Source organism: Pseudonaja textilis, chromosome 10 (genome assembly GCF_049901715.1).
Source record: "Pseudonaja textilis isolate UNSWEBS1 chromosome 10, rPseTex1.2, whole genome shotgun sequence".
NCBI classification, from domain to species: domain Eukaryota; kingdom Metazoa; phylum Chordata; class Lepidosauria; order Squamata; family Elapidae; genus Pseudonaja; species Pseudonaja textilis.
Window position 1 is genome coordinate 16904276 of NC_141999.1, and position 23440 is coordinate 16927715.

At 43.6% G+C, this 23440-nt stretch overlaps 1 protein-coding gene across 2 annotated transcripts in view; it reads right to left on the reverse strand.

Annotated features, from left to right (window-relative positions):
• Window positions 1–492: 492 nt before the first annotated feature.
• Window positions 493–23440, reverse strand: part of APLP1 (amyloid beta precursor like protein 1) — a 48403-nt gene continuing 25455 nt past the window's right edge. Inside the window, exons 12-17 of one of the 2 annotated variants that reach the window (XM_087939896.1) lie at window positions 22397–22531; window positions 20240–20263; window positions 20028–20095; window positions 17745–17813; window positions 4882–5025; window positions 493–3201 (exon numbers count right to left, since the gene is read on the reverse strand). In XM_087939896.1, coding sequence (XP_087796022.1) covers window positions 3103–3201; window positions 4882–5025; window positions 17745–17813; window positions 20028–20095; window positions 20240–20263; window positions 22397–22531 — 539 coding nt within the window. In that variant the 3' untranslated portion in view covers window positions 493–3102. The remainder of the gene's footprint in view (window positions 3202–4881; window positions 5026–17744; window positions 17814–20027; window positions 20096–20239; window positions 20264–22396; window positions 22532–23440) is intronic. The other variant, XM_026702387.2, reaches the window with a different exon arrangement.

The window sequence follows — 23440 nt, forward strand, 5'->3', positions numbered from 1 at the left end:
ATCAGGTTTCCTTAAAAGTCATGGCAGCCACGTACTGCTTAGGTAGAAAGAGGCCCCAAATGTGGGAACTTAGTTGGTCTTCTAAAGTTCTCCTTTAAACTTCTTCTGCATCCTTCTCGCAAGTAGACAACAGAACAACAGAATTGGAAGGGACCTTGGAGGTCTTCTAGTCCAACCCCCTGCTTAGGCAGGAAACCACACACTACTTCAGACAAATGATTGTCCAATCTCTTCTTAAAAACCTCCAGTGTTGGAGCATTCACAACTTCTGGAGGCAAGTTGTTCCACTAATCACTTGTTCTGTCAGAAAATTTCTCCTTAGTTCTAAGTTGCTTCTCTCCTTGATTAGTTTCCACCCATGGCTTCTTGTCCTGCCCTCAGGTGCTTTGGAGAATAGCTTGACAAACATCTCCCTCTCTCCAATCAATTTATTTCCAATTCCCAGCCACCTCCAGCCCCCCAATTATTGAAAAGTCCAGGTCCAGCGCCATCTTAGAGAAGTGACAATATTTTATTAGTTTGGTGGGAGGGCTGGCAGTTGAATTCCATCTCCTGCCTTGTCTTTCCGACGTCGCTTTTTGATTTCAAAAAACCTCAGCTTAAAAACGAACAAGATCTAAACGGTAAACAGTACAGGGCATGACAAGGTAACTATGAAACACAGAAGAGGACATTCAAGGCAGAAATCTTGACATACTTTTTTCCTCAAAGTTGGAGGAGGCCGGTGGTGAGAGGTGAGGCCCTCTCACACCTGCAGATTTTTTTTGAGTCTGGAAATAACTTTTTCCACTGTGTGAAAATGAAAAAAAAAAAGAACGGATCCCTTTTATCTCTCCGGCGTGGTTCTTAGCCCAGTGACTTCTCTGCCTGCCTGTCCCAAACTAATTTTCCCAGCCTCACCAAAGAGGCCGTTATGTTCGCATTTGCTGAACGTAGTTAAGCATAGGTTTTATCATCATCTGTTAGGGATGCTTCAGTGTGAGTTTTCTATGCACAGCAGCAGGTTTGAATGGTCCTTTCTCAATTTTTGATGGTTCTCCAATTTGGCCATCCTCTAGATGTGTGGATTTCAACTTCCCAGAGTTGGCAGCAATGTTGGCTAGGGGAATCTGGGGCACCCAGATTGGAGAAGGCTGGATTATGGCTTAAGGGGAACCGAGATAAAAGCATCTCTAAGGTTGCCTCTTCTAAGTGATCTCAGGAACCCTTGGTAGGAAAGGTATCTTCCTTGGTCCAACACCCCCCCTCCCCCATGGCAAAATGGTTCAATCCAAACAAGGCAGCGATAGGACAATTACTCCACACCATTCTGTCTAGTAGCTGCCAGGAATTACAGATCATTTAGCAGAGATGGCACCAGAGATGGTCCAATTGGCCCCCTACCTCCTTCTATTTGGGATTGCTGAGATGGTTGATCTCAGAAGATACTTTTGCAAAGTGATCAAGACATGTGGCAAAATTGCTACTGGAAGAAAAACTTCCCGGTGTAAGAAACAAAGCAACAACAAACAAGCATATATGCTTATGAGCTTAGCCCTATAATGGGACTTAACATTACTGGGCTGGGAGAAGGATCAGCCTTATGGGCTGTGCTCACACAAGAAGCTTAATTTTGTTCCTGAATTAACCTGGGTTTTTTTTGGGGCCTGCGCAAATCACCTACCGTAAAATGATGAGTCACACAACTTGTTAAGCTACCAAAAAGAAATATAAACCAACAACTTAAATTCCGCTTAGCATATTGTATGAATTCAGCTGCTGTGAGGTTTGTAAACTGGACTGGTTAACTGTGATGGTGTGTGAACATAGCCAAAATCTGTTTCAGCAAACCTGCTTTTATGCTTTACATAGTACGAGAAGGGAAGTGGAAGGAACAGCTGTGTCTGTGTAGAAAAAGAGCTTCAATCTTTGTGTCTTCCCTCTCCAAACTAGTCAAGTAAAGTGCTGATGGATGCTATCTTATCCCAATCTACTCAGCCTTTAGCTGGCTTTCCAATAAATTAGGTGCAAGGAGTGAAGCGTTCAGTGTAGTAAAGAAGCAGAAGATAAACAGAGATAGAAAAAGGCAAGCAAGTGAAAATGGGAATTGGGTTCTAGGCCAGAGGCAAGCTAGATTAGCAATGGGCGATTTTAGCATGCTATGGGAACCCTTGTCTTACAGGTATGCTGGAAGTGTTCCATTTTTCAACAAAACCCTGCAAAGTGAAGTCACAAATGTGTGCCATGGAATATGTAGGGTTTTCTGCTTTGTGGAAAACCACGTAATCAGTGTCTCTAGGGGCTTGGTGGTGATACGTTTTTTGTGGGGATACTGAGTTTATGGGCTGTCCTTGTAACATGAGGTTTGGCTTCAGGTAAGTTAGGAAGATGCACGTGTGAAAGTCACACAATGAGTACTGATTACTGATTGGAACATATAGGTTTTAAGAGTGTATGATGTGACGTTTGGTGCCCCCATAAATTGCATGATGATTCTGTAGATTCAACTGTTTCTCTCCACAACATGCAGTTTACCCATTGGGATGAGTTGGCTTAAAATACAAGAGTTGAAACCTGATGCTGGCAGCTTGGTGGGAATGCCTCAGTTCACACAACATGCCGAACTAGATGATTGAATTAACCGACGTGGTGGGTTTCCACAGTACATCAAACCAGAAAACTCACCAAATCGGATGTGTTTGCCCAACATGCTAAGCCATTTAAAGAAACACAACGCAAGATTAAAATGAACCGAGCCGAGTGCTTCAGCAAAGGTAGCCCCTAGGTTTGTAAGAAAGCTGGTTAAAGCATGTTGTGTGAACGCAACCATGGTGCACGTGTGTTGCGATAGGCATTTAGACCTTGAGAAGTGAAATTGAAGAAGTGGAAGAAATGACAAGTAGTAGCAGTAGCTAGAAAGCCCAGAAAGTATGAAGCAGGATGGCAAATGGAAGAACAAAAAGAAGGCGGATGAGGGGTTAGGAGCGAAGCTCAGACGGGGCACGGAAAAGGAGAAGGACTCTGAGTGGAAAACACTCCTCTCCCATTCTACATGCCAACCCCTCCATCCACATGGTCATGCCCACCACCCTGGTCATGCCACAAGCCCCATCCCCAAGGAACTCAGTTCATCTCTTCAAAGAATTTGTACGTGGGGTTTTCATAGCCATGGTTTTGCATTTTGTTCAACTGCCGCTCCTCCGGGCTAACCATGGGGTCCACCTGCCAGAAGGGGAACAAAGAAAGGAGAAGAGAGCTAATTAAAGTCAAGCAATGGGTCTCCATTGAGTTTCTAACCAACATGTCTGGAGCTTGGAATGTGGATCAGTAGAGTTCTTAAGGATACGGATTGAATGGATTACTTTCTTTGGCCAAGGAATTTGTCTCCTGTGCAAAAGCTCTCAGTGTATGTGCAAAGCAGTAGAATAATGATATCATCCTCATCCTCATTATCCTCATATGGAGGGGTGCGGTGGCCTAGAGGTGGAGCACTTGCCTCACAATCAGGAGGCTGTGAGTTCAATCCTAGGTAGAGGCAGATATTTTCTCTCTCTGGGCACACTGAGAATTTATCTGCTGCACAAAACTCCACACTGGCAACCGGAAGGGCATCTGGTAAATAAAACACTCTGTGAGCTCCATTTAGTTGCCCAGACTCCATCCCGCAAGGGATTATGGGGTCATTAAAAGATGATGATGATGATTATCATATGCTAGTATCATCTGCCAGGCACAAACAACCAGATCCACATGCGTAGGCTTCAAACCAATTACTTTATTATATTCTGCCTATAATACAGGAATCTCCCCAGACTGCCAGCTGCCACTGGAAGTCACTTCTGGATCTCTTACACCTATGTGAAAATTGGAGGCTAATTCCTCACTTGAGACCTCCATGCTGCCTGGCTGTTTCCCAAGACCATCCCAGTCGATGTCCCTGATTCACAAAAATGCTTTTCATTGGGTCCTGTCCAAACTTGCATTCGTTTCTTGTTGATATCATTTAATGGAATCTCTTCTCCTGCGTCTCTGCAGAACAATGCACCAAGAAGAAAGCTACCATAGCCGCAGCTCCAGGGCAGAGGTGGGTATTCAGCAGGTTCTGACCAGTTCTAGAGAACCGATAGCGGAAATTTTGAGTAGTTCGGAGAAGTGGCAAATACCGCCTCAGACTGGAGATTTTACAGTATCCTTCTCCTGCCATGCCTACCAAGCCACGCCCACAGAACCGGTAGTAGAAAAAATTTGAATCCCACCACTGCTCGAGCAGCTGCTGGGGGTTTGCAGGGGTTTGGGAGAGCCCCTAGCTAAGATTCTGCGCAGTTCCCAAATCCCACTCCTGGCTGGCCCCTCCCACCCCGCCCCGCCCCCTCCCAGGAGTCCCCAGACGGCCTGTTTTGGATGCAGATAAGTGCGGGGTGTTCACGGAGGTTTGGGAGGATAAAAAACGGGCCTCCCAGAAGTTCGGGCAGGCCCAAAATGGGCCCGTTTCCAGCTTCTAGAGAGCCTTCGGAGCCTGGGGAAGCCGTTTTTGCCCTCCTGGATGCTTGAGGAAAGCCTCCGGAGCCCGGGGCAGAACACCCTCCCCTCCTGTGATGCAGGAGGCCAACTAGGCCACGCCCATCTAGCAACCGGGCAGAGAACCCATTGCTACAATTTTTGAAGCTCATCCCTTCACAGCTCTAAGGAAGCCACCATGTGCTTTCTATCTCTACAAGGCTTCAGAGCAGCGGACAATGCTCTCCTCCATACAACACTGCTCCCATATAGATAAACAGAGTGGGGAAAACCTAGTGTGGGCGAAAGCATTGAAAAACTTTCATGAAGTCTCGAATTCTCCTCAAAACCTGCAAATTGGCCTGGACCCCCCAAAAGCAGATAGCTTATTTTTCCCAACGGTACCTCAACAATGCCGTGACTGATGGTCCCATATGGCTTTCGGCGAACCATCAGGAGGCTGATGATAATCACCATGGCAACAGCCACTGCTACGATGAGGAGGCCAATCAGGGCTCCTCGGTTGATGGTTACCAAGGTGTCAGGCTCCTGTAGAAAAACAGAATCAGTGTGATTTCAGGACAATCTTCCTGTTTGCTAAAGAAGACACCTTAGATATCTACAATGGTGAAGGACGATGGAAGGAAATACTTCCTTAAAAGAACAGACTTTTGATAAAAGACACATATGTGGTAGAATAGAATAGAATAACAGAGTTGGTAGGGACCTTGGAGGTCTTCTAGTCTAACCCCCTGCTTAGGTAGGAAACCCTACACCACTTCAGACAAAAGGTTGTCCAACATCTTCTTAAAAGCCTCCAGTGTTGGATCATTCCCAACTTCTGGAGGTAAGCTGTTCCACTGATTAATTGTTCTCACTATCAGGAAATTCTGCCTTAGTCCTAGGTTGCTTCTCTCCTTGATAAGTTTCCACCCATTGCTTCTTGTCCTGCCCTCAGGTGCTTTGGAGAATAGCTTGGCTCCCTCTTCTTTGTGGCAGTCCCTGAGATATTGAAAGGCTGCGATCATGTCTCCCCTAGTCCTTCTTTTCATTAAGCTAGACATGGCCAGTTCCTGCAACTGTTCTTTATATGTTTTAGCCTCCAGCCCTCTAATCATCTTTGTTGCTCTTCTCTGCACTCTTTCTAGAGCCTCAACATCTTTTTTACATCGTGGCGACCAAAACTGAATGCAGTATTCCAAGTGTGGTCTTATCCTGAGGCATTATAAAATGGTATTAACACTTCACATGATCTTGATTCTATCCCTCTCTTTATGCAGCCTAGGCCTGTATTGGCTTTTGTGGCAGCTGCTGTACACTGCTGGCTCCTAACGGATGGTAACGGATGCTCTCCCTGTTTGATGTAGCTGAGACCACCAGAGATACAGAAATTTGAGTTCAAAACCCAATGCAGAGGTTAAAGATTTTCTAAATTAGGGGTGTCAGCCCTGCTGGCTGGGGAGTTCTGGGAGTTGAAGTCCACAAGTCTTAACGTTGCCAAGGTTGGACACCTCTAGTCTAAACCATGACGTGCAACTTTGAACATCCCTCTAAGTCCCTCTAGATGTCTAAACATCTGCAATGAAATACATTTGGCAGATAATTCAACTTTTCCCCCTCCTAAAATTTGCCTTGGTAACAAAATATTGCTTTTGGAGCATAGGGTGGGGGTGCAATGGGGTGGGGTGACCTAGTCCTATAATATTACGGGAAGATGTCTGGATCCCTTGAAAGAAATAAAAGAACAGATGTGCTTATGGCTAGAATGTTCGATCAAAGAGCTACAAAGGCTGATTTAGTGACAAATTGGGTTATCCGACGCTCAAAGTTGCCACAAAGTGACCCTGTGTTTAAGTGAAAAGTTCTGTAAAAAAAACACCCTTTTTTCTTCAGGATGAAGACCAACTGTTATGTATAAGTTGGGTTGACAAAATCAGAAACGAGGAGGTGATAAGCTGCCTGGGAAAGCCCAAGAGAAATCATCAAAACCATAAACAAGCGAAAATTAGAATATTTCGGACATGGGATGCGACACCTGGAAAAATACGGCATCCTTTACTTAATCCTCCAGGGAAAGATTGAAGGGAAACAAGGTCCAGGCAGAAGAAGAACATCAGGGCTTCAAAATCTAAGGTTTGGACAAAACTCAACAGCACTTTTTTTGTGCGGCTGTTGATAAAAGTAGGATCGCCAACATGATTGCCAACGTCCAATGACGGATATGGTACAAGAAGAAGAAAGAAACCAACTCCATTTCAATGGCTCTACCATAATTTTCTGCTTAAACCCAGAGTTTAGAACCAGAATATCAAGTCAGAGCCATCTTTCTGCCATACCAATTTATTAATAACTGATGGAAGGGAATTATTCATCCACGCTTGCCAGGAACACAGGCGGTCCTCGATTTGCAACTGTTTGTTTAGTGAATTCGCTTGAAGTTACAACTGCACCGAAAAAAAGTGACTTTTGACCATTTTTCACACTTACAACCATTGCAACATCCCCATGATCATGTGATCAAAAGTTGGATGCTTGGTAACTGGCATGTACTTATGACAGTTGCAGAGTCCCAGGGTCATGTGATCACCTTTTGTAAACTTCTGACAATTGAAGTCGACGGGAAAGCCGGATTCGCTTAACAACCACACTGCTAACTTAACTGCAGTGCTTCACTTAACAACAATGGCAAGAAAGGTTGTAAAATGAGGCAAAACTCACTTTACAGCTGTTAGCAATGTAAATTTTGGGCTCAACTGGCCATAAGTCACCAGTACCACATATGGCTTGGGGAAAATCCTTCTTTCTGCCGTGCCTATTGAACATCTTAGAGGGTCTCTATTTTGCTCACTAATTCACACCCAAAAAAGTGTCACCGGCTAGAGGTCTGTCCAAAAAACAACCACACAACATTTTAAATGCCCAATTTTGTCAATTTTTTTCCTGCTCGCTCCTGAATTATTATTTTTTCATCTGGTGGTATTAAAATTGCATGCATGTGAATTGTTATTAAAAACTGCCTGGAGGAACTCAATGAAATTGTATACGTGTGCTTAAATGAAAAAAAAAAAAACCAAAAACCCAGAAACTGGTTTTATATTGGGTGGAGGCCACAGGCTGAGATTGCACTTAATCTTCGGGGAGACGGGGTGTGGGGAATTTCCTTCAACTGCCACTTCAAACTTCCAGGAGTTCTATAATTTTGGTTTTGGGTGGTCTGATTTGCTTCTAAACTTGGCATGGCTCAACCACTGCCAATGAAGCCTAGAATAGAATAGAATAGAATGGAATGGAATAGAATAGAATGGAATGGAATGGAATGGAATCACAGAGTTGGAAGGGACCTTGGAGGTCTTCTAGACCAACCCCCTGCTTAGGCAGGAAACCCTACACCACTTCAGACAAATGGTCATCCAACATCTTTTTAAAAAACTTCCAGTGTTGGGAACATTTACAATTTCTGGAGGCAGGTTGTTCCACTGATTAATTGTTCTAACTGTCAGGAAGTTTCTCCTTAGTTCTAAGTTGCTTCTCTCCTTGATTAGGTTCCACCCATGGCTTCTTGTCCTGCCCTCAGGAGCTTTGGAGAATAACTTGAGTCCCTCTTCTTTTTGGCAGCCCCTGAGATATTGGAACATATTGGAACACTGCTATCATGTCTTCCAAAATGGCTGCTGGTTCCCTTCAGCTCGGGTGTCAGCAACCCGCGGCTCTGGAGCTGCATGAGGCTCTTTGGGCCCTCTGCTGCCGCTCCCTGTTGGGTGATCCCACTATTGGCTGGCCCAGCCCCTCGCCCTCCCCTCTCAGTCATTCCTCCCCTGGCCTGAGAAGGAAAAACACAAAAAACAGAAATGAGAGGGTGGGTGAGAAGAAGAGAGACCCATTTCCCATAGAAAACATTAGGAGCCACAAAACTTGGCTAGACATGGCTGGGGTGTATGTCGTGTGACTGGGTGGGAGTGGCATTGAGTTGGCCACACCCACCCAGGTTTTGAGGCTCCTGGTGTTGTCTTTTCTATGGGGAACAGGTCCATATTAGGCTCCAGTTCCCTAATCATCTTTGTTGCTTTTCTCTGCACTCTTTCTAGGGTCTCAACATCTTGGTGACCAAAACGGAATGCAGTATTCCAAGCGTGGCCTTACCAAGGCCTTATAAAGCGGTATTAACACTTCATGTGACAAGTCTAGTAACAAGACTGGCATTTCCATCAAGGCTAGAGAAGAAGGGAGGAAAAGTTACAAACTGGGAGTCTTCAATCCAGTAACTTCCAGATATCCCAACCTCATCACCTCAGTCCCAAAGGTACTTTTTCAGGTGGCCACTGGACTTCCTTGGTTTTTTTTCTTTTGAAGACGTTTCGCTTTTCATCCAAGAAGCTTCTTCAGATGAGAAGCGAAATGCCTTCAAAAGAAAAAAAAAAACAAGAGAGTCCAGTGGCCTCCTGAAAAAGCACCTTTGGGACAACCATGACCTGGATGATGACTGAGAATCTCTACAGAATCATAATCTCAACCAACATGGTCACCGCCTGTGGGGACCAGGAGCCGAAGTCTAGGAAAGTACGAGGTACAGAATGCTTTAGAGTAGGGGTGGGCTTCAAAAATTATAGCAACGGGTTCTCTGCCTGGTTTCTGGGTGGGCGTGGCCACCATGGGTGTGGCCTAGTGAGCCTCCTGCACCATGGTTTTTGCCCTCCCTGGACTCCGGAGGCTTTCCTCAAGCTTCCGGGAAGGTGAAAATGGCGTCCCCAGCCTCTCTGGAAGCCAGAAATGAACATGTTTCCAGCCTTCTTAAACTTCTGGAAAAATTCCTGAACTTTTCACCCTCCCTGAGCCTCCGTGCATTTACCTGCATCCAAAACGGGCCGTGTGGGGACTCTGGGGAGGGGAGGGGAGGGTTGGGCGGGGCCAGACAGGAGTGGGATTTGTGGGGTTCTCCAAACTGCACAGAATCTTAGTGAGGAGGGGCTCTCTCGAACCCCCAGCAGCCCAGCCCTGCTTAAGAGGCTTTGGAGAATCCTTAAAGATTAATCATCAGGGGATGGAGTAAATTACACCAAACCAGAGTTTATCAACCTTGGCAAGGCAATTCTTCTTAGGCTGTGGTTCTATGGATGCTGTGGTTCTATGGATGCTTTAACGTTCTCCAAGACCCAAACCACTTATTTTGCTCCGAAGATCCCAATTCTACAATGAGTTAAACAGAAACGGGATATTTCAGCCTTACTGCACCTTGAGCTATAGATTCACCTGGCTTTGATCTGTAATCCTTGATAGTTACAGAGTTACAGTTCAATATTGAATACTTCATTCATCGATATTGAATTGCTTTATAAAACCCTAATAAGGCCATATCAATTTTGGTCACCATAGTACAAAAAAGTTGTTGAGACTTTGGAAGAAGTGCAGAGAAGAGCAGCTAAGATGATCAAAGGCCTGGAGACTAAAACATAGGAAGAACGGTTGAAGGATTTGGGTTTGGCTAATCTAAAGAAAAGAAGAATTAGGTGGTGAGATGATAGCAATATTCCAGTATTTGAGGTGCTGCCACAGAGAAGAGGGGGGTCAAATTATTCTACAAAGCACCAGAGGGCAGGACAAGAAACAATGGTTGGAAACTGATCAAAGAGAGAAGCAACGTGGAATTAAGGAGACGCTTCCTGACAGGGAGGACAATTAACCAGGGGAACAGCTTTGCCTTCAGAAATCGTGGGCGCTCCATCTCTGGAGGTTTTTTTAGAAGAGACTAGACAGTCACTTATCTGAAATGGTACAGGTTCTCCTGCTTAAGCAGGGGGCTGGACTAGAAGACCTCCAAGGTCCCTTCCAGATCTATTCTACTCTTCTATTCTATTATTATCTTATAAATGTTTACACTGGTAAGTTTCCATCAATATGGAGACATTGCTACTTTACATTTAATTTTACATTTAATAAATTTAATAAATGTTTTACATTTAATAAATTTAATTTTACATTTAATTTTGATTTAGCTTTGCCTCACATATATTCTGTTCCTCAACCAACTGAATTCTGAAATGACTACTAAGGGTTGCTTGCTTGCTACTTCAGTTCTCACCTGTGACAAGAACTTATGATTTATTCATAAAGCTGAGATCGGGATAAAGCCCGAGGAATCTGCGCACAAAAGGCACTGCTTATTTTTAAGGAGAAAGGGATTAGCAACTGTTACAACAAGCATCGCCAAGTAAAGGAGTAACTGAAGTAAGCTTTTGATCCCTGAAGCATTTGTTAAATATTCACAGCAGATAGAGAACTGGGTTTCTTCTTACGCCCCAGGACACTGTTACAAACAATCTGCCTTCATCTGTTCAGTTGTGTACGATTTTCAGAGACTTTAGAGATTACAAATAATGCTTACATTAATATTTCCACTTGAGGCATCTGTAATTCAGATGTAAAATGCTGCGTGGGTCTGAAGGCCTATCGGAGTTCTGAAAACAGTGTTTTTCATGCCAATTTGTTGTATTTGGCATTTTAGCTTGCTGTTGAAAACAACCTCCAATTTCACAAACACTCACCAAAGTAGCAAAGGTTGGAGTTTGTTGTCATCTCTCTGGATTTTGCAGAGAACAAAGCTGTGATTACAAGCTTCTAATGTTTGTTTTTCATAGACGCAAGAGGTTTCTACCTCTTATTTCTTCTCTCAATTCCCTATCATCCTTACGGGTCCACAAATCAGAAGAATTACTTATTCTTCTGACACAATTAAAAGAAAATCATAAGAAATGAAGTGGAATGGGATATGAAGCAGAGATGAGCTCAGGCATGGAAAGAATAATGATTAAAAAAAAAAGATGAAATCTCCCTAGGATAAATTTTCTTTTGGAGGGAATTTTAAGATGCAAACGAGTTTTCTCTGCTTCCGGCTGAATAATACAACGCCAATGATTATTGTGGGGAAAAGAAGCTGAATTAACAATCAACCACCAGAAGACAGAGGCCAAGTATAAACAGTTTTATGTTACAACAGATGTACGCAGGGCACAAAATCAACTGACAAGAATGGGGACCTGGAATTAAGCATGCAACTGAGGGAAAAGTGAAGATGTTAGACAAAGCACATATAACAATTTGATGAGGCAAAGATCTCTTTTTCCCCCCCATAGTTTTTAATCCCAGGTGAAGGAAAGATGATCTGTTCAGAACATGATTTCAAGAATCCCTGGTAAATAAGAGGCAATTATGAAAAGGCAAAGGAGCAGCAGGATGTATTTATTTCCTTGGGTTCAAATGAATAACTCCCTTGACATCCATGGGAAAGGCCCATGGCTTTCTATAGGAATGAGCCATATTTTGTCACTACCGCCTGGCCTATGTGTCTATAGCATGTCTAGTCTAGAGAAAAGAAGGACTAGGGGTGACACGATAGCAATGCTCAAATATTAGGGGCTGCCTCAAAAAAGAGGTCAACCTATTCTCCAAAGCACCAGAAGGCAAGACAAAAAAATAATGGATGGGAATTAACCAAGAAGAGGACTAGCCGAGAACTGAGGAGAAATTTCCTCAGGGAGGAAAAGGAACCAATGGAACAGCTTGCCTTCAGAAGTTGTGAATGCTCCATCATTGAGGGCTTTGAAGAAGAGACTGGACAGCCACTTGTCTGGATTGGTATAGGGCAGGGGTCGGCAACTTTAAACACTCAAAGAGCCACAAAGATCCTAACTGGAAGCCCCCCATTCAATTCTGGAGCTGTCCAGACTCTATGGCGATTCCCCCACCATAGAGTCTCCTCCTAGTGGGGTGTCCTTTTTCCTCTACCTGTCCTGTCCTAACCAAAAGCCCTATCAATTGTGGAGCTGACCCATAGGGAGCCGCAGCAGAGGGATAAAAGAGCCACATGCGGCTCCAGAGCTGCAGCTTGCTGACCTCTGGTATAGGGTCTCCTACTCAAACAGGGAGCTGGATTAGAAGACCTCTAAACACCCTTCCGTTATTCTGTTATTCTATTTACATTTTCAGTATCATAAGATGGAGGGCCACCCACAACTATTGACGGAGGTCAAGATATCCGTCAAAGACAAAATACAACTATATTTTCTCTAGTTTTAGAAAGAGTATCTTTTTCAATTTCAGTTGATGAAAACAAAACACAATCATGCTTCTACTGGATGACTTTCTTCTGAACACTGGCCATTATCAGAGCAAGGATGTGATGTTAAATAAGCATTTGATCGGTTTCCATCTGGCTTTTTCTTTATTCTCAGGCTTTCCCCAAAACTGCTCCTGCTTCTTCTGCTCCTGTAATTAATTTAAAACTGACTTTGTCATTTGATTGATTACAACCTCTCCAAACCTCATGCCCTCCAGACATTTGGGTCTTCAGCTTCACAAAACCGAGAGGACTGGGAATTTTCTAGGCTCTGGATGTTCCGCATTGCTGGAGGGCACCAAAGCTGGGGAAGCCTGATTTAATATATTTGCGTGCTGCTTTGAGAAGGCTCCAACTGTGCATATGGATAGGAAAATCTATTTTCTCTGCATTTTGCAACTCAGCTTTGAATAGCCTTGAAGCTTTTCCTTTATCCTGGAGCTATTAACTCCCCAGTTATACTTTCTATAATGGCTGAGCAAGCTGGATTTTGAAGCCGTGTATATATATTCGCTAGATTTAAGCACCACCTTTCTACTGTAAGCACTCAAGATAATTAAAACTGACGGCTTCAAACTGCTCCTGTTTACTTCCAATTCAGCCAAGTGTACTGTAGAGCTTGACACGAAAGTCACAAATATTTGCAGCTCCCAACACCTACAATAGTTGTTTCGATGTAAAACAAATTATAAATCATCCATTAAGATATATGCAAAAAACAACAACAACCTGTGCACAAAAATATAGCCACAGCTTGACAAATTTGATCTTGCTTGACTTCTTCTAAGACAGTTTTAAAGAAAACATTGGAGTGACTAAATAGAATTTTAAAAATGTGCCCCTTAGGGAAAAAAAATTAAAGCTATTGCCCATGTGGGGAAAATCCTCAAAAAATTGAAATACTATCAGTTGAAACATAATAAAATGTCTAATAAGGTTGGGCCAAGAAAGAAGAAAGAAAATATAATCTAGATAAGAGGTATAAAAGCCAAGGAGAAGAATGTTAAAAGGATTGCATTAGAAGCAGGAAGTCTGCCAGACATAATGGTTTGGGTCATTAGATGTAAAAAGAGCACTTAGGGAAGAGAGAAATATTATTGAGAAGTTAAATGACTGCTTTGCATCTGCCCAAGACAAAGGCAAGGTTGGCAAAATAGATCCAAATTATTTTTCACCAAGGCAATAAATCTGAAGAAGTGACACAAACTGAATCATCTTTAGAGGACACCTTAGAACAAACAGATAGATTAAACTCATAAATCACCGGCAGCAGATGGAATTCTCCCAAGAGTCCTGAAATAACACATAATATGAGCTCGCTGTAACAATAACACCCAATTCAAGAAAAGCGATTGTGCCTTCTGTCTGAGAAAAGGAAGAAGAAGAAAAAAAAACCCGCCCCAAACCCTACATCTCAGAATTATTACACGGTTGAACAGGGATCGCACAAGAACCTGCCAAAGAGATGCTAGGCACTGCCATTCAATCAATTTTCATGGAGAGAAAGAGAGAGAGAGAGAGAGAGAGAGAAGAAGAAGATCTGAAATTAGCTAATTCCCAGTCAAAAGCTGGTGATGTCAAATATCTGTTTGGCTTGTTAACTCTGCAAAGATCCTTTTGGCATTTTCCAAGCTTCCTTAAACCCACCTTGCCAAAAAAAACAAAACAAAAACCCCAACACAACCTGCCCTCTAAATGGTATACCTTTGAAAACCCCAGGCACTTGAAACCAATGTCATTGATGAAGACTGGCAGTGATGGGACTGACTACGTGATCTCTCTCATCTGTATAGGATGCTACTATGAACATTGACGCAGCCCCAAACGAAAAGGAAATAATGCGTGTAACTAGGGGCCAAGAGGGACTAAGCTGAGGCCTGGTTATCTAAGATATACAGATGTAAGCAAAGCAGTTTCTTCAAGTTGTAGCCAGGTCTTTTTCAAGGCAAGCTAGATTCCTGCAGATTTCATGGACATGTCTGTATAGTTCTGTACAGTTCATCAACAGCACTGATGATGTTACCTAGTTTGGCAATGAAACATCTGCAAGGAAACCACCAAGCTCAGAGAGCATCAAGAACCACACAGTTCAATCGTAAGCTACAAATATTCTCTCCTATCCTATCTATCTCTTGACCAGGGGTCTCCAACCTTGGCCACTTTAAGATTTATGGACTTCAATTCCCAGAGCTTTGCTGGCTAGGGAATTCTGGGAGTTGAAGTCCACCAGTCTTTAAGTAGCCAAGGTTGGAGACCCCTGCTCTTGACAACAATATAGAAGGATGTTTTCTCAATCCTCAGGTTGGTCTACAGCGATGGTATTTTCTGGTGATCTCCACCCAAGTATGAACCAGATTTCATTCCAATTAGTTTCCAAGATCAGCTAGGACTGCTGAGATCGGGGGTGTCAAACTTAAGGCTCATGGGCTGCATCTGGCCTGCAGGGTGCTTAGAGCTGGTCCACAGAGCCACCCTGGAAACAGCGAAGGACCAGCTTGCGGTGCCTCTGCCAGTGAAAACAGAGCGCAGGAGGGCCGCGCATGGACCTCCGTTTTCAGCCATGACAGCCTCCTGCAGCCCTCTGCCAATGAAAATGGAGCTTGGGAAGGCCATACAAGCTGGCCACGCCCCCTGGCCATGCCCCCTGCTCCCCCAGGTCAAGCAACCCTGATGTGGCCCTCAAGGAAATTGAGTTTGACACCCCTGGCTTAGATGCTCAGATGCTCCAGTCAAACTAACATTTACAGGTTTATGGTGAAGTCTAATCAGATGTGAACGCATGTGTGACATATGTCTCCATACAGAATTATTCCCGGAATGGAAATTCTGAATCTAAACACCCTCTTTTTCCTCCATAATGTGAGGATAATGTTTGTGTAGATCAGCCAAACCAACTACATTGGCTGGGGAATTCTGAGAATTAAAGTCCACAGGTCTTAAATAGCACTAGCATGTAGACTTATATACTGCTTTACAGTGCTTTACAGCCCCCAGCAATGTTGGGTCCTCATTTTACCCACCTCGGAAGGATGGAAGGCTGTGTCAACCTTGAGCCTGGTGAGATTCGAACTGCCAAATTGCAGGCAGCTGGCAGTCAGCAGAAGTAGACTGCAGTACTGCACTCTAACCACTGCGCCACAGAGGCTCTTAAAGATACCAAGCCTGGGAAACTCTAGCGTAGATGATATATTGTTAAAAGTGGCCAGAATATATGAAACTTCCTTACAGAACTAGTGAAAGGAGCACTGTAGCCAACCTTCTGACTTAGTTCTCGCCATTTTTGATCATTAGTGCATTCTCTTGTTCTTTTGGGTGGTTGCGTATCTTGGGCCCAATAGATGAGGACAACCACGCAGGCAGGATAAGACAAACACAGAAGAGGTGAACCTACTCAAGGATGGGGGTTCATTTGCAGGGTGGCTCATTCAGTATTTAAATTAAAAAAAAAAATTAAAACAAACACAGACCCACCAAGTGTCCCGTACTTAAAAGTTTTACCCCACTTTTACACACAATGAACTGGAGAAACCAGAGTTTTGCCTATTATCTTTTCTGTTTTAACTTTTTTTTTTTAAGGTTTCTATATGAAGAGCACTTCACACAATTCTCTGGACCAAGTGGGATGTCAAGTTTTCCATGGTTACATCAAGGTGGGGCTTTGCACTAAAACCAATGAAAGAAGCCCAGCACTTATTTGTCTCTTGCTTCCAAAAGATTAAAGGATTTTTTTTTTAAAAAACCCTGCCATTGCCAAAGTTGGATCCTAGTATAGATTGGACCCCATGTCACCTGTGTTTTTATATAGTTTTTAAAGGCTATGTATTAAACCAGGGATGAGCAATATAACGCTGCCACTGAAATTTAGCAGGGAACCATTGTTATATCTAGTCTGGTTCTTGGTTTGAAGAAGACTTTTGAGAGAATAACCGTGCTGGAAGGGAACCTTGGAGGTCTTCTAGTCCAACCCCAAGCAGAAAACCCTAAATTGTTTCAGACAAATGGTTATCTAATCTCTTAAAAACTTCCAGTGTTGGAGCATTTACAACTTTTGGAGGCAAGTCGTTTCACTGATTAACGGTTCTAACTGTCAGGAAATTTCTCCTTAGTTCGAAATTGCTTCTCTCCTTGATTAGTTTCCATTCCATCCATTGCTTCTTGTTCTGCCCTCCAGTGCTTTGGAGAATAGTTTGACTCCCTCTTCTTTGTGGCAGCCCCTGAGATATTAGAACACTGCTATCATGTCACCCCTAGTCCTTCTTTTCATTAGACTAGACATACCCAAGTCCTGCAACTGTTCTTTATATGTTTTAGCCTTCAGCCTCTAATCTTTTTTGTTGCTTCTTTTCTGCACTCTTTCTAGAGCCTCAAAATCGTTTTTATATTGTGGGGACCAAAACTTGATGCAATAGTCCAAGAGTGGTCTTACCAGGGCATTTATAAATTGGTACTACCTCTATATCCGTACTTTGCTACGAAACTCTGTGACCGGGCTTAGTTTTTGGGGACGAAAATAAGGAAAAAAAATTGTGCCTCTGCCTACCAGCATCCATCGGTATTCATCTGGATAGTGTTCTATCATTGTGAGAGTTGAGGGCTGTTTGGAAACTGAAACATGGAAACTGAAACAGTATTTGCTCTATGAGCAAGAAGGAGACAGCAAGGAGCCTGGGGGTGGCTTAGCTCAACGGTTCTGTGCTAAAGCTGGTTGCTGCTGTGAAACTAAAAGCGAAACTATAACTCTTCTCCTCTCCTTGTGTTTTGCAATTGGAACAGATTTCTTTTCAGGTGGGGAGGGGGAGTAGAACTTCTTAGCATCAGGGCATGTTAATAATAATAAAAAATACTAATGATCTGATGGTCATTTTGAAAAATCCTTTCTTAGTGAGCACCTAGAAGCCAAGAAGAACATATGTGCCAAATTTCAAATTTGTAGGCTTTACGTTTCTGGAGATTTTGTGATGATGCGTGAGTGGTATTTCGCTTTTATATACTGTATATAGATTAACACTTCATGGAATCTTGATTCTCTCTTTCTATTAATGCAACCTAGAACTGTGTTGGCCTTTTTTTGGCAGGGTAGACATGACTCACAAGGAAGATTAGGGGAGCTGAAACCCACTTGATAGGTGGAAGGGGATGTGCCTTGAAAGCTACTTACCAGTTCATCCCGTTGTATTTCTTGGGACTTGTACACCATGCCTTTGACATCTGAGGCAGACACATTGACCTATGGGATGGATGGGGGGGGGGATGGTTTTTGATTTAAGTCATACAGTCCCAGGGGTGCAAAGCTGGATGGGTAATCCAGCAACATTTTCTTCCTCTTAGTGCAAAATCATTCCAGTCACACGAGACAATCGCAATCTCATTCCTTTACAGAGTACATAGCTCCTTTACTCCAATATCTAACCTAAATTGAGATGCATTTTCCCTTTTTCAAGGTGGAACATGGGGAAACATGGCCCGGTCTTCCACCTAATGGGATAATGGCAATGCATCAACCTTCACAAGACAACAATTATTCTTTTGAAAGCGCTTGCAGCTCAAACGTCGCCTTGGACATAGCAAAGTGAATACATGGAAAAGAGATGGACTCAGTACGTATCACTGCATTTTAAAAAATAACGTGCCAGGCTTTAAACTACCACATTAGCAATGGACAATCCTGAATAAGAGTTGCACCTCACATGGCATCTGTTGGGAGCCCATGTATAAATGGGGCATATTATCCTCCCCTCAGTGTGACTGTGGGGTCTCATGTCAAACTGTAGATCCACATTGTGATCAGCTGTAAGCTGAGGGCATCTATTAACCCAGTAGCTATGCTTCAATGGTTAGATGGCCTAGACATTGGTATTTGAAGATTGATCATTTTAACATTTATATTTTATTGTGTTTTTACTAATCTAGATGAAATGTGAATATGTATTGCTAATCCATGTATGATATGCCATATGCTAAATAAACAAATCAACTGCATATAAGAAGCCCGTTGCCATTTTTCCAGGTTGAATCAATCGCCCAAAATATTGGGGTTTTTTTTCCCCCACTTGTGGCTTTAAGATGTGTGAGAATTCCCCAGCCAGCATGCTTCAGCCAGTTAAGGGACCATACATCTTAAAGTCACCGAGGTTGAGAAACACTGACCTAGAACATCAAATGATAAAGAGAATCAGTAGTCTCTGGCCTCCAATTTCAAGCAAAGTGGATGGAGCCGTCTCCTAATCTGACCTCTTTCTGTGTGATGTCATGAGATTAACCTTCAATATTAAGTAATCAGCTTAAAATCAAAAACCTCTATTATGCAACAAATAATTTGATGTTACATAAACATTCACTGCCTTTGAATAATATACTGCATCACGATTCGTAACAACGTAATAAAAAGGAGGGGGTAAAACCCCCACAAGAGATGGAAATCACAAATATTGCTCTGAATTACTCAGGACAAAGTAAGGGTTTTTTTAAAACACAGCTCCATCAATTTTGCTTGACACTAGTGTCCGAAGTCTATATATGTGGGTGTATACATAATTTTATTATTCATGTATTTATTTATATTTTTGTCATGTTTATATGGTGCATAGTGGAGGTGATGACCCTTTGACAGCTATAGGCAACGAAATTTCAATCTAATGCATAATTTTGTATTTATTTTGTCATGGTTTATGTAATGTATATCTTCAAGGTTGAGAAGCATTGTCCTAAAACAGGGGTCGCCAACCTTTTGGACTTCTGGGACCACCAAACTCATAATTTTAAATCCCGCGGACTAGAGACCCTGGGAAAATCCCCCCAAAAAAGTCTGCAGGAAAATTCCCCACCCTGTTTTCCTACCGATTGATCATTCTTTATTTGGGATCACAGGATATTGTCTCCAGCTCCGTTCTCAGGGAGAGAGAGAGAGAGAGAGAGACTTTTGGCTTTATGCAAGGAAAGCAGCAGAAGTCTTTCTTTCTCTCCCCCAAACTCTGCGCAGCCTCTTGGAGCAGGAGGCCTTGCAGGGTCCCAAAGACTTATTTCTGGCAGACTTTGGGGCTCAGAAAGAAAGACGTTTGCTGCTTTCCTTGCGTGCAGCCAAAAGCAGAAGAAGAAAGAAGCGGAAAGAAGCAGCCCGGTGGCCAGGCAAGGCACGTGGGGCGCATGGGGCAAATTTACCCCCACCCTTTCCTCTTTCCCCTCACTACCTCGTGGTGTTCGCAATGCAAGCGACACAAGCCTTGTGTTCCCACGGGCCATGTGGGCGGCGCAGCCTTGTGTTCCCGCTCAGCCTGGATTAATTGCTTTGGGGGTGACATTTCTCTGCGGACCACCAATTTTCTTGCAGACTACCAGTGCTTCCCGGCCCACCGGTTGGTGACCACTGTCCTAGAGGACCTCTCTCCATTTTAATTGTAATAAACAGCAATAAAAGGGGCCAGAAGGTCTCCTCTGCACCTACCTTATGTTCATACTCATACAGCAGGGCTTTGTCACTAGTTGGATAGTCGTATTCTGCCAGCCCTGAAGCTGAAGAGAAGAGATTCGGGTGAGGGTTAGAGGAACAAAGGCCTCGGTTGGTAACAATCCACACACCCATTTCCTTTGGTCTCAGTCATTGCTACTAAAGCCTACAGAGAAGGACTCCACGAAGATTTAGAGCTGAGAACTTACCTTTCTTGTCGGCTGAGTCAGAATCTGCCCATTCCACACACAGCATCAGAAGGAGAGGAGGAGGAGGAGGAGAGCATGGCAGAAAGGAAAAAGAGAACAGAGAAAGAAAGATAATTTTGAGAAGAAGAGGCGAAAGACACACAACACGATGCTGAGGCCGGGAGACAAAACCGCAGGAGCAGAAAGAAGGGGCACGCTTTTCCTCGTTTCTTTTCCAACAAGTTGGTGGGAAAAAAAAGAATGTTTGCTTAAAACAATTCACTTAACTAGCTACTGAGTTGACTCGTTTTCTAATTTTATAAAATACCTTGAGCCAAAATCTAATACAGGTAGTCCTCAGGTTGTGATGGAATTTGGGATGGGGATTTCCATCGGTAAATAATGCAGTCATAAAGCAGGACGTCATGTACTCACATCGCTTAGGGACAGCAACCCTGGCAGTCCCAGTTGTAATCCACGGAAAGGGGTCATTAAAAGAGGACCTCATGTGACTGAGTCCTGGGTGGTGTGGTGGCCCAGAGGTAGAGCTCTTACCTCACAATCAGGAGGTTGTGAGTTCGATCCTAGGTAGAGGCAGATATTTCTCTCTCTGGGCATGTTGAGATTATGTCTGCTGGATATAACTCCTCACTAGAGACAAGAAGAGCATCTGGCCAGTAAACACTCAACTCCATTCAGTTGCCCCATCCCCACCCCACAAGGGATTATGGGGTCATTAAAAGATGATGATGATGATGTGACTGAGTCCTAGGCAAGCAGGCTGGCAAGGGCCATGGGTGGGCTCTGAGCGTGAGTGGGCTCAACTCTAGAGGAGGCTGTGGGCAGGCACTACGAAGTGCAAGTGAGCAGGGATGTTACAGAACATAAGATTTCTGGCATCTTGTACTCCATAACGGGGCTCCTTGGGAGAAAATGCAGCAGGAGCATCTTATGGGATCTATTTATTACGTTCCCTGTTACTTGTGAGAAGCTGGCAGACTAGATCATCAGTGGCGATCCTATGACCACACATACCCTCCTATCGTAATTGTGAGCTGAGCACCTGGATCTTGATCACAAGGGTGCTGCTACAGAACCAGTCATAAGTCTCCTTTGTTCAATGCTGGCATAATTTGAATGGTCACAGAATGCGTCATTGTAACCTGAGGGTACTACCTGTAAAAGGATTTGGATTCACACAATACTCTGAGTTTAACAAACAAAACAATCGAGGTTCAAAGTATGCATGTTTTGCATGTAGGGTGAATGCAGGGGTGCGCTGCTGGGGGCTCACAGGGGCTCGGGAGACCCCCTAGCTAAGACTCTGTGGGGCTCCAAGAGCTCCCAATAACCTCAGAAAGACAAGCAGCAAGGGAAAGCTCTTAATAGACTTAATTGAACTTCTGGGCATTCAGCCAAGAGCATTTCACACCTCGTAAAAGTGTTGCAAGCTAGATAAACAATCCACTCAGTGTTTGCAAGGGAGAGCCATTGAAAAAATCAGATAACATAGCCACTAGCCTCCGAGGGGATGAATTCCCAAATAATAAGAATCACGTAACTCACCAGAAACTTCACTAAGACTCCAAGATTCCTCTCACAGTCACTGCTATTAAGCTGGTTTCACCCAGTCTTTTATTTAAGTATTAAATGCACGAAATAGTAAACAACTTTTTGGTATATTACCTTTTTTTAGGTAATTAGGGCAAAGAAGCGACATTGAGTTGGCCACACCCACCCAGTCCCATGACCACCCAGCCACACCCACCCAGCCAATCATTATGGCGGAGAGCCCCTTGCTAAAAAAATTTGAAGCCCACCCCCGGGGTGAATGCAACTCCTACATTTGCTTTTCATACACAAAGGCACCTTCTACAATCTGGTGCTCAAACAGATGCATTGAAAAACTTCTTACATCATTCCCAGACAGCGTAAGTAAAGGCTGTGATGTCAAGTAGGCCTCGTTTTAAGTACCACTTGCTTAGTTGACCATTCAAAGTTATGATGGACCGCAAAGAAGACACTTATGACCCCGATGCACATGCGCGCGCTTCCCCAAACCGGTTGTTATACCAGTTGGATCCCACCGTTGCATTTCTAGGTGGGCTTTCTCTTTCTACTTTCCTGACCCTTGGCAAAGACTTGAGAAAGCAGTGAGGAGCAACTTATCCGACCCACCTTCTCCATCACGGGTCTCCGCAGCTAGATCCTCCCCACTGTCCATGGGCAAGAACTCTTCAGTGGTGCGGGTCTCGGAGATGGAGGTAGTAAGCAGGTCATTGGTGGACACCCGTTCGGATCGCAGGAGCTCCTCTAGAAGTTAGAGAAATGGGAAGTAGATTGTTTGGAGCCCTATCTTGAGAGTTTTGAGACTCTACCTCGCCTGCTACAAGATGTCCCAATTTGTTTTGTTTTTTTTGCAAAGGTTTTATTTCAAGAGATGCTCAGATTCGTTCATTCTTTTATAAGAGAATTTCCCTTCTGAGAAAAATCTAGCCCTTCACCCGTAGGACAGATGCACTTTGCAGATAAACAACTGGGCTAAACCGAGGTATTTTACAATTGAAGAAGAAATAGCAATTCCAGGCCTTTTGGGAAGCACTCAAGGTGTATAAAAATGCTAAATTCAGCCTAAACATCTGGATGACCTGTGTGATCCACCTATCATTTCCCTTTATACAGATCCTTTTTCTCATACTAGGTCATTCTACAGTATCCATGGGGATTCTCCATCATCCAGATCTTGGTTGCCCCCAAAAGTGCTTTCCCAAAAGGCAACTGACTTCCTTGTTTTTTTTTTTCTCCCTTGAAAACATTTTGCTTCTCATCCAAGAAGCTTCTTTAGTTCTTCAGTTCATAACAGTAAAATCTGGGCCGTTCTACAGTGCCTCTTCCTTCCTCTGGATACATATAAAAGTATTTCGAAAATGACTCACCCTGGGTAGTAGAAATGATACTATGAGAATATCAACTTAAGTAACCAATCAAACTAAGTACTGAAGTATCTGCTGTTGGTATAGTACAGGGGTCAGCAACTTAAACACTCAAAGAGCCATTTTGACCCATTTCCCACACTAGGAAACGTGTCTCCTGGGAGCCACAAAGGTCCTAACTGGAAACCCCCCATTCAATACTGGTGCCGACTGGACGTCCACTTCCCCCACCATAGAGTCCCCTCCTAGCTTGGCATCCTTTTTTCCTTTACCTAGGGCTTTACTGAAA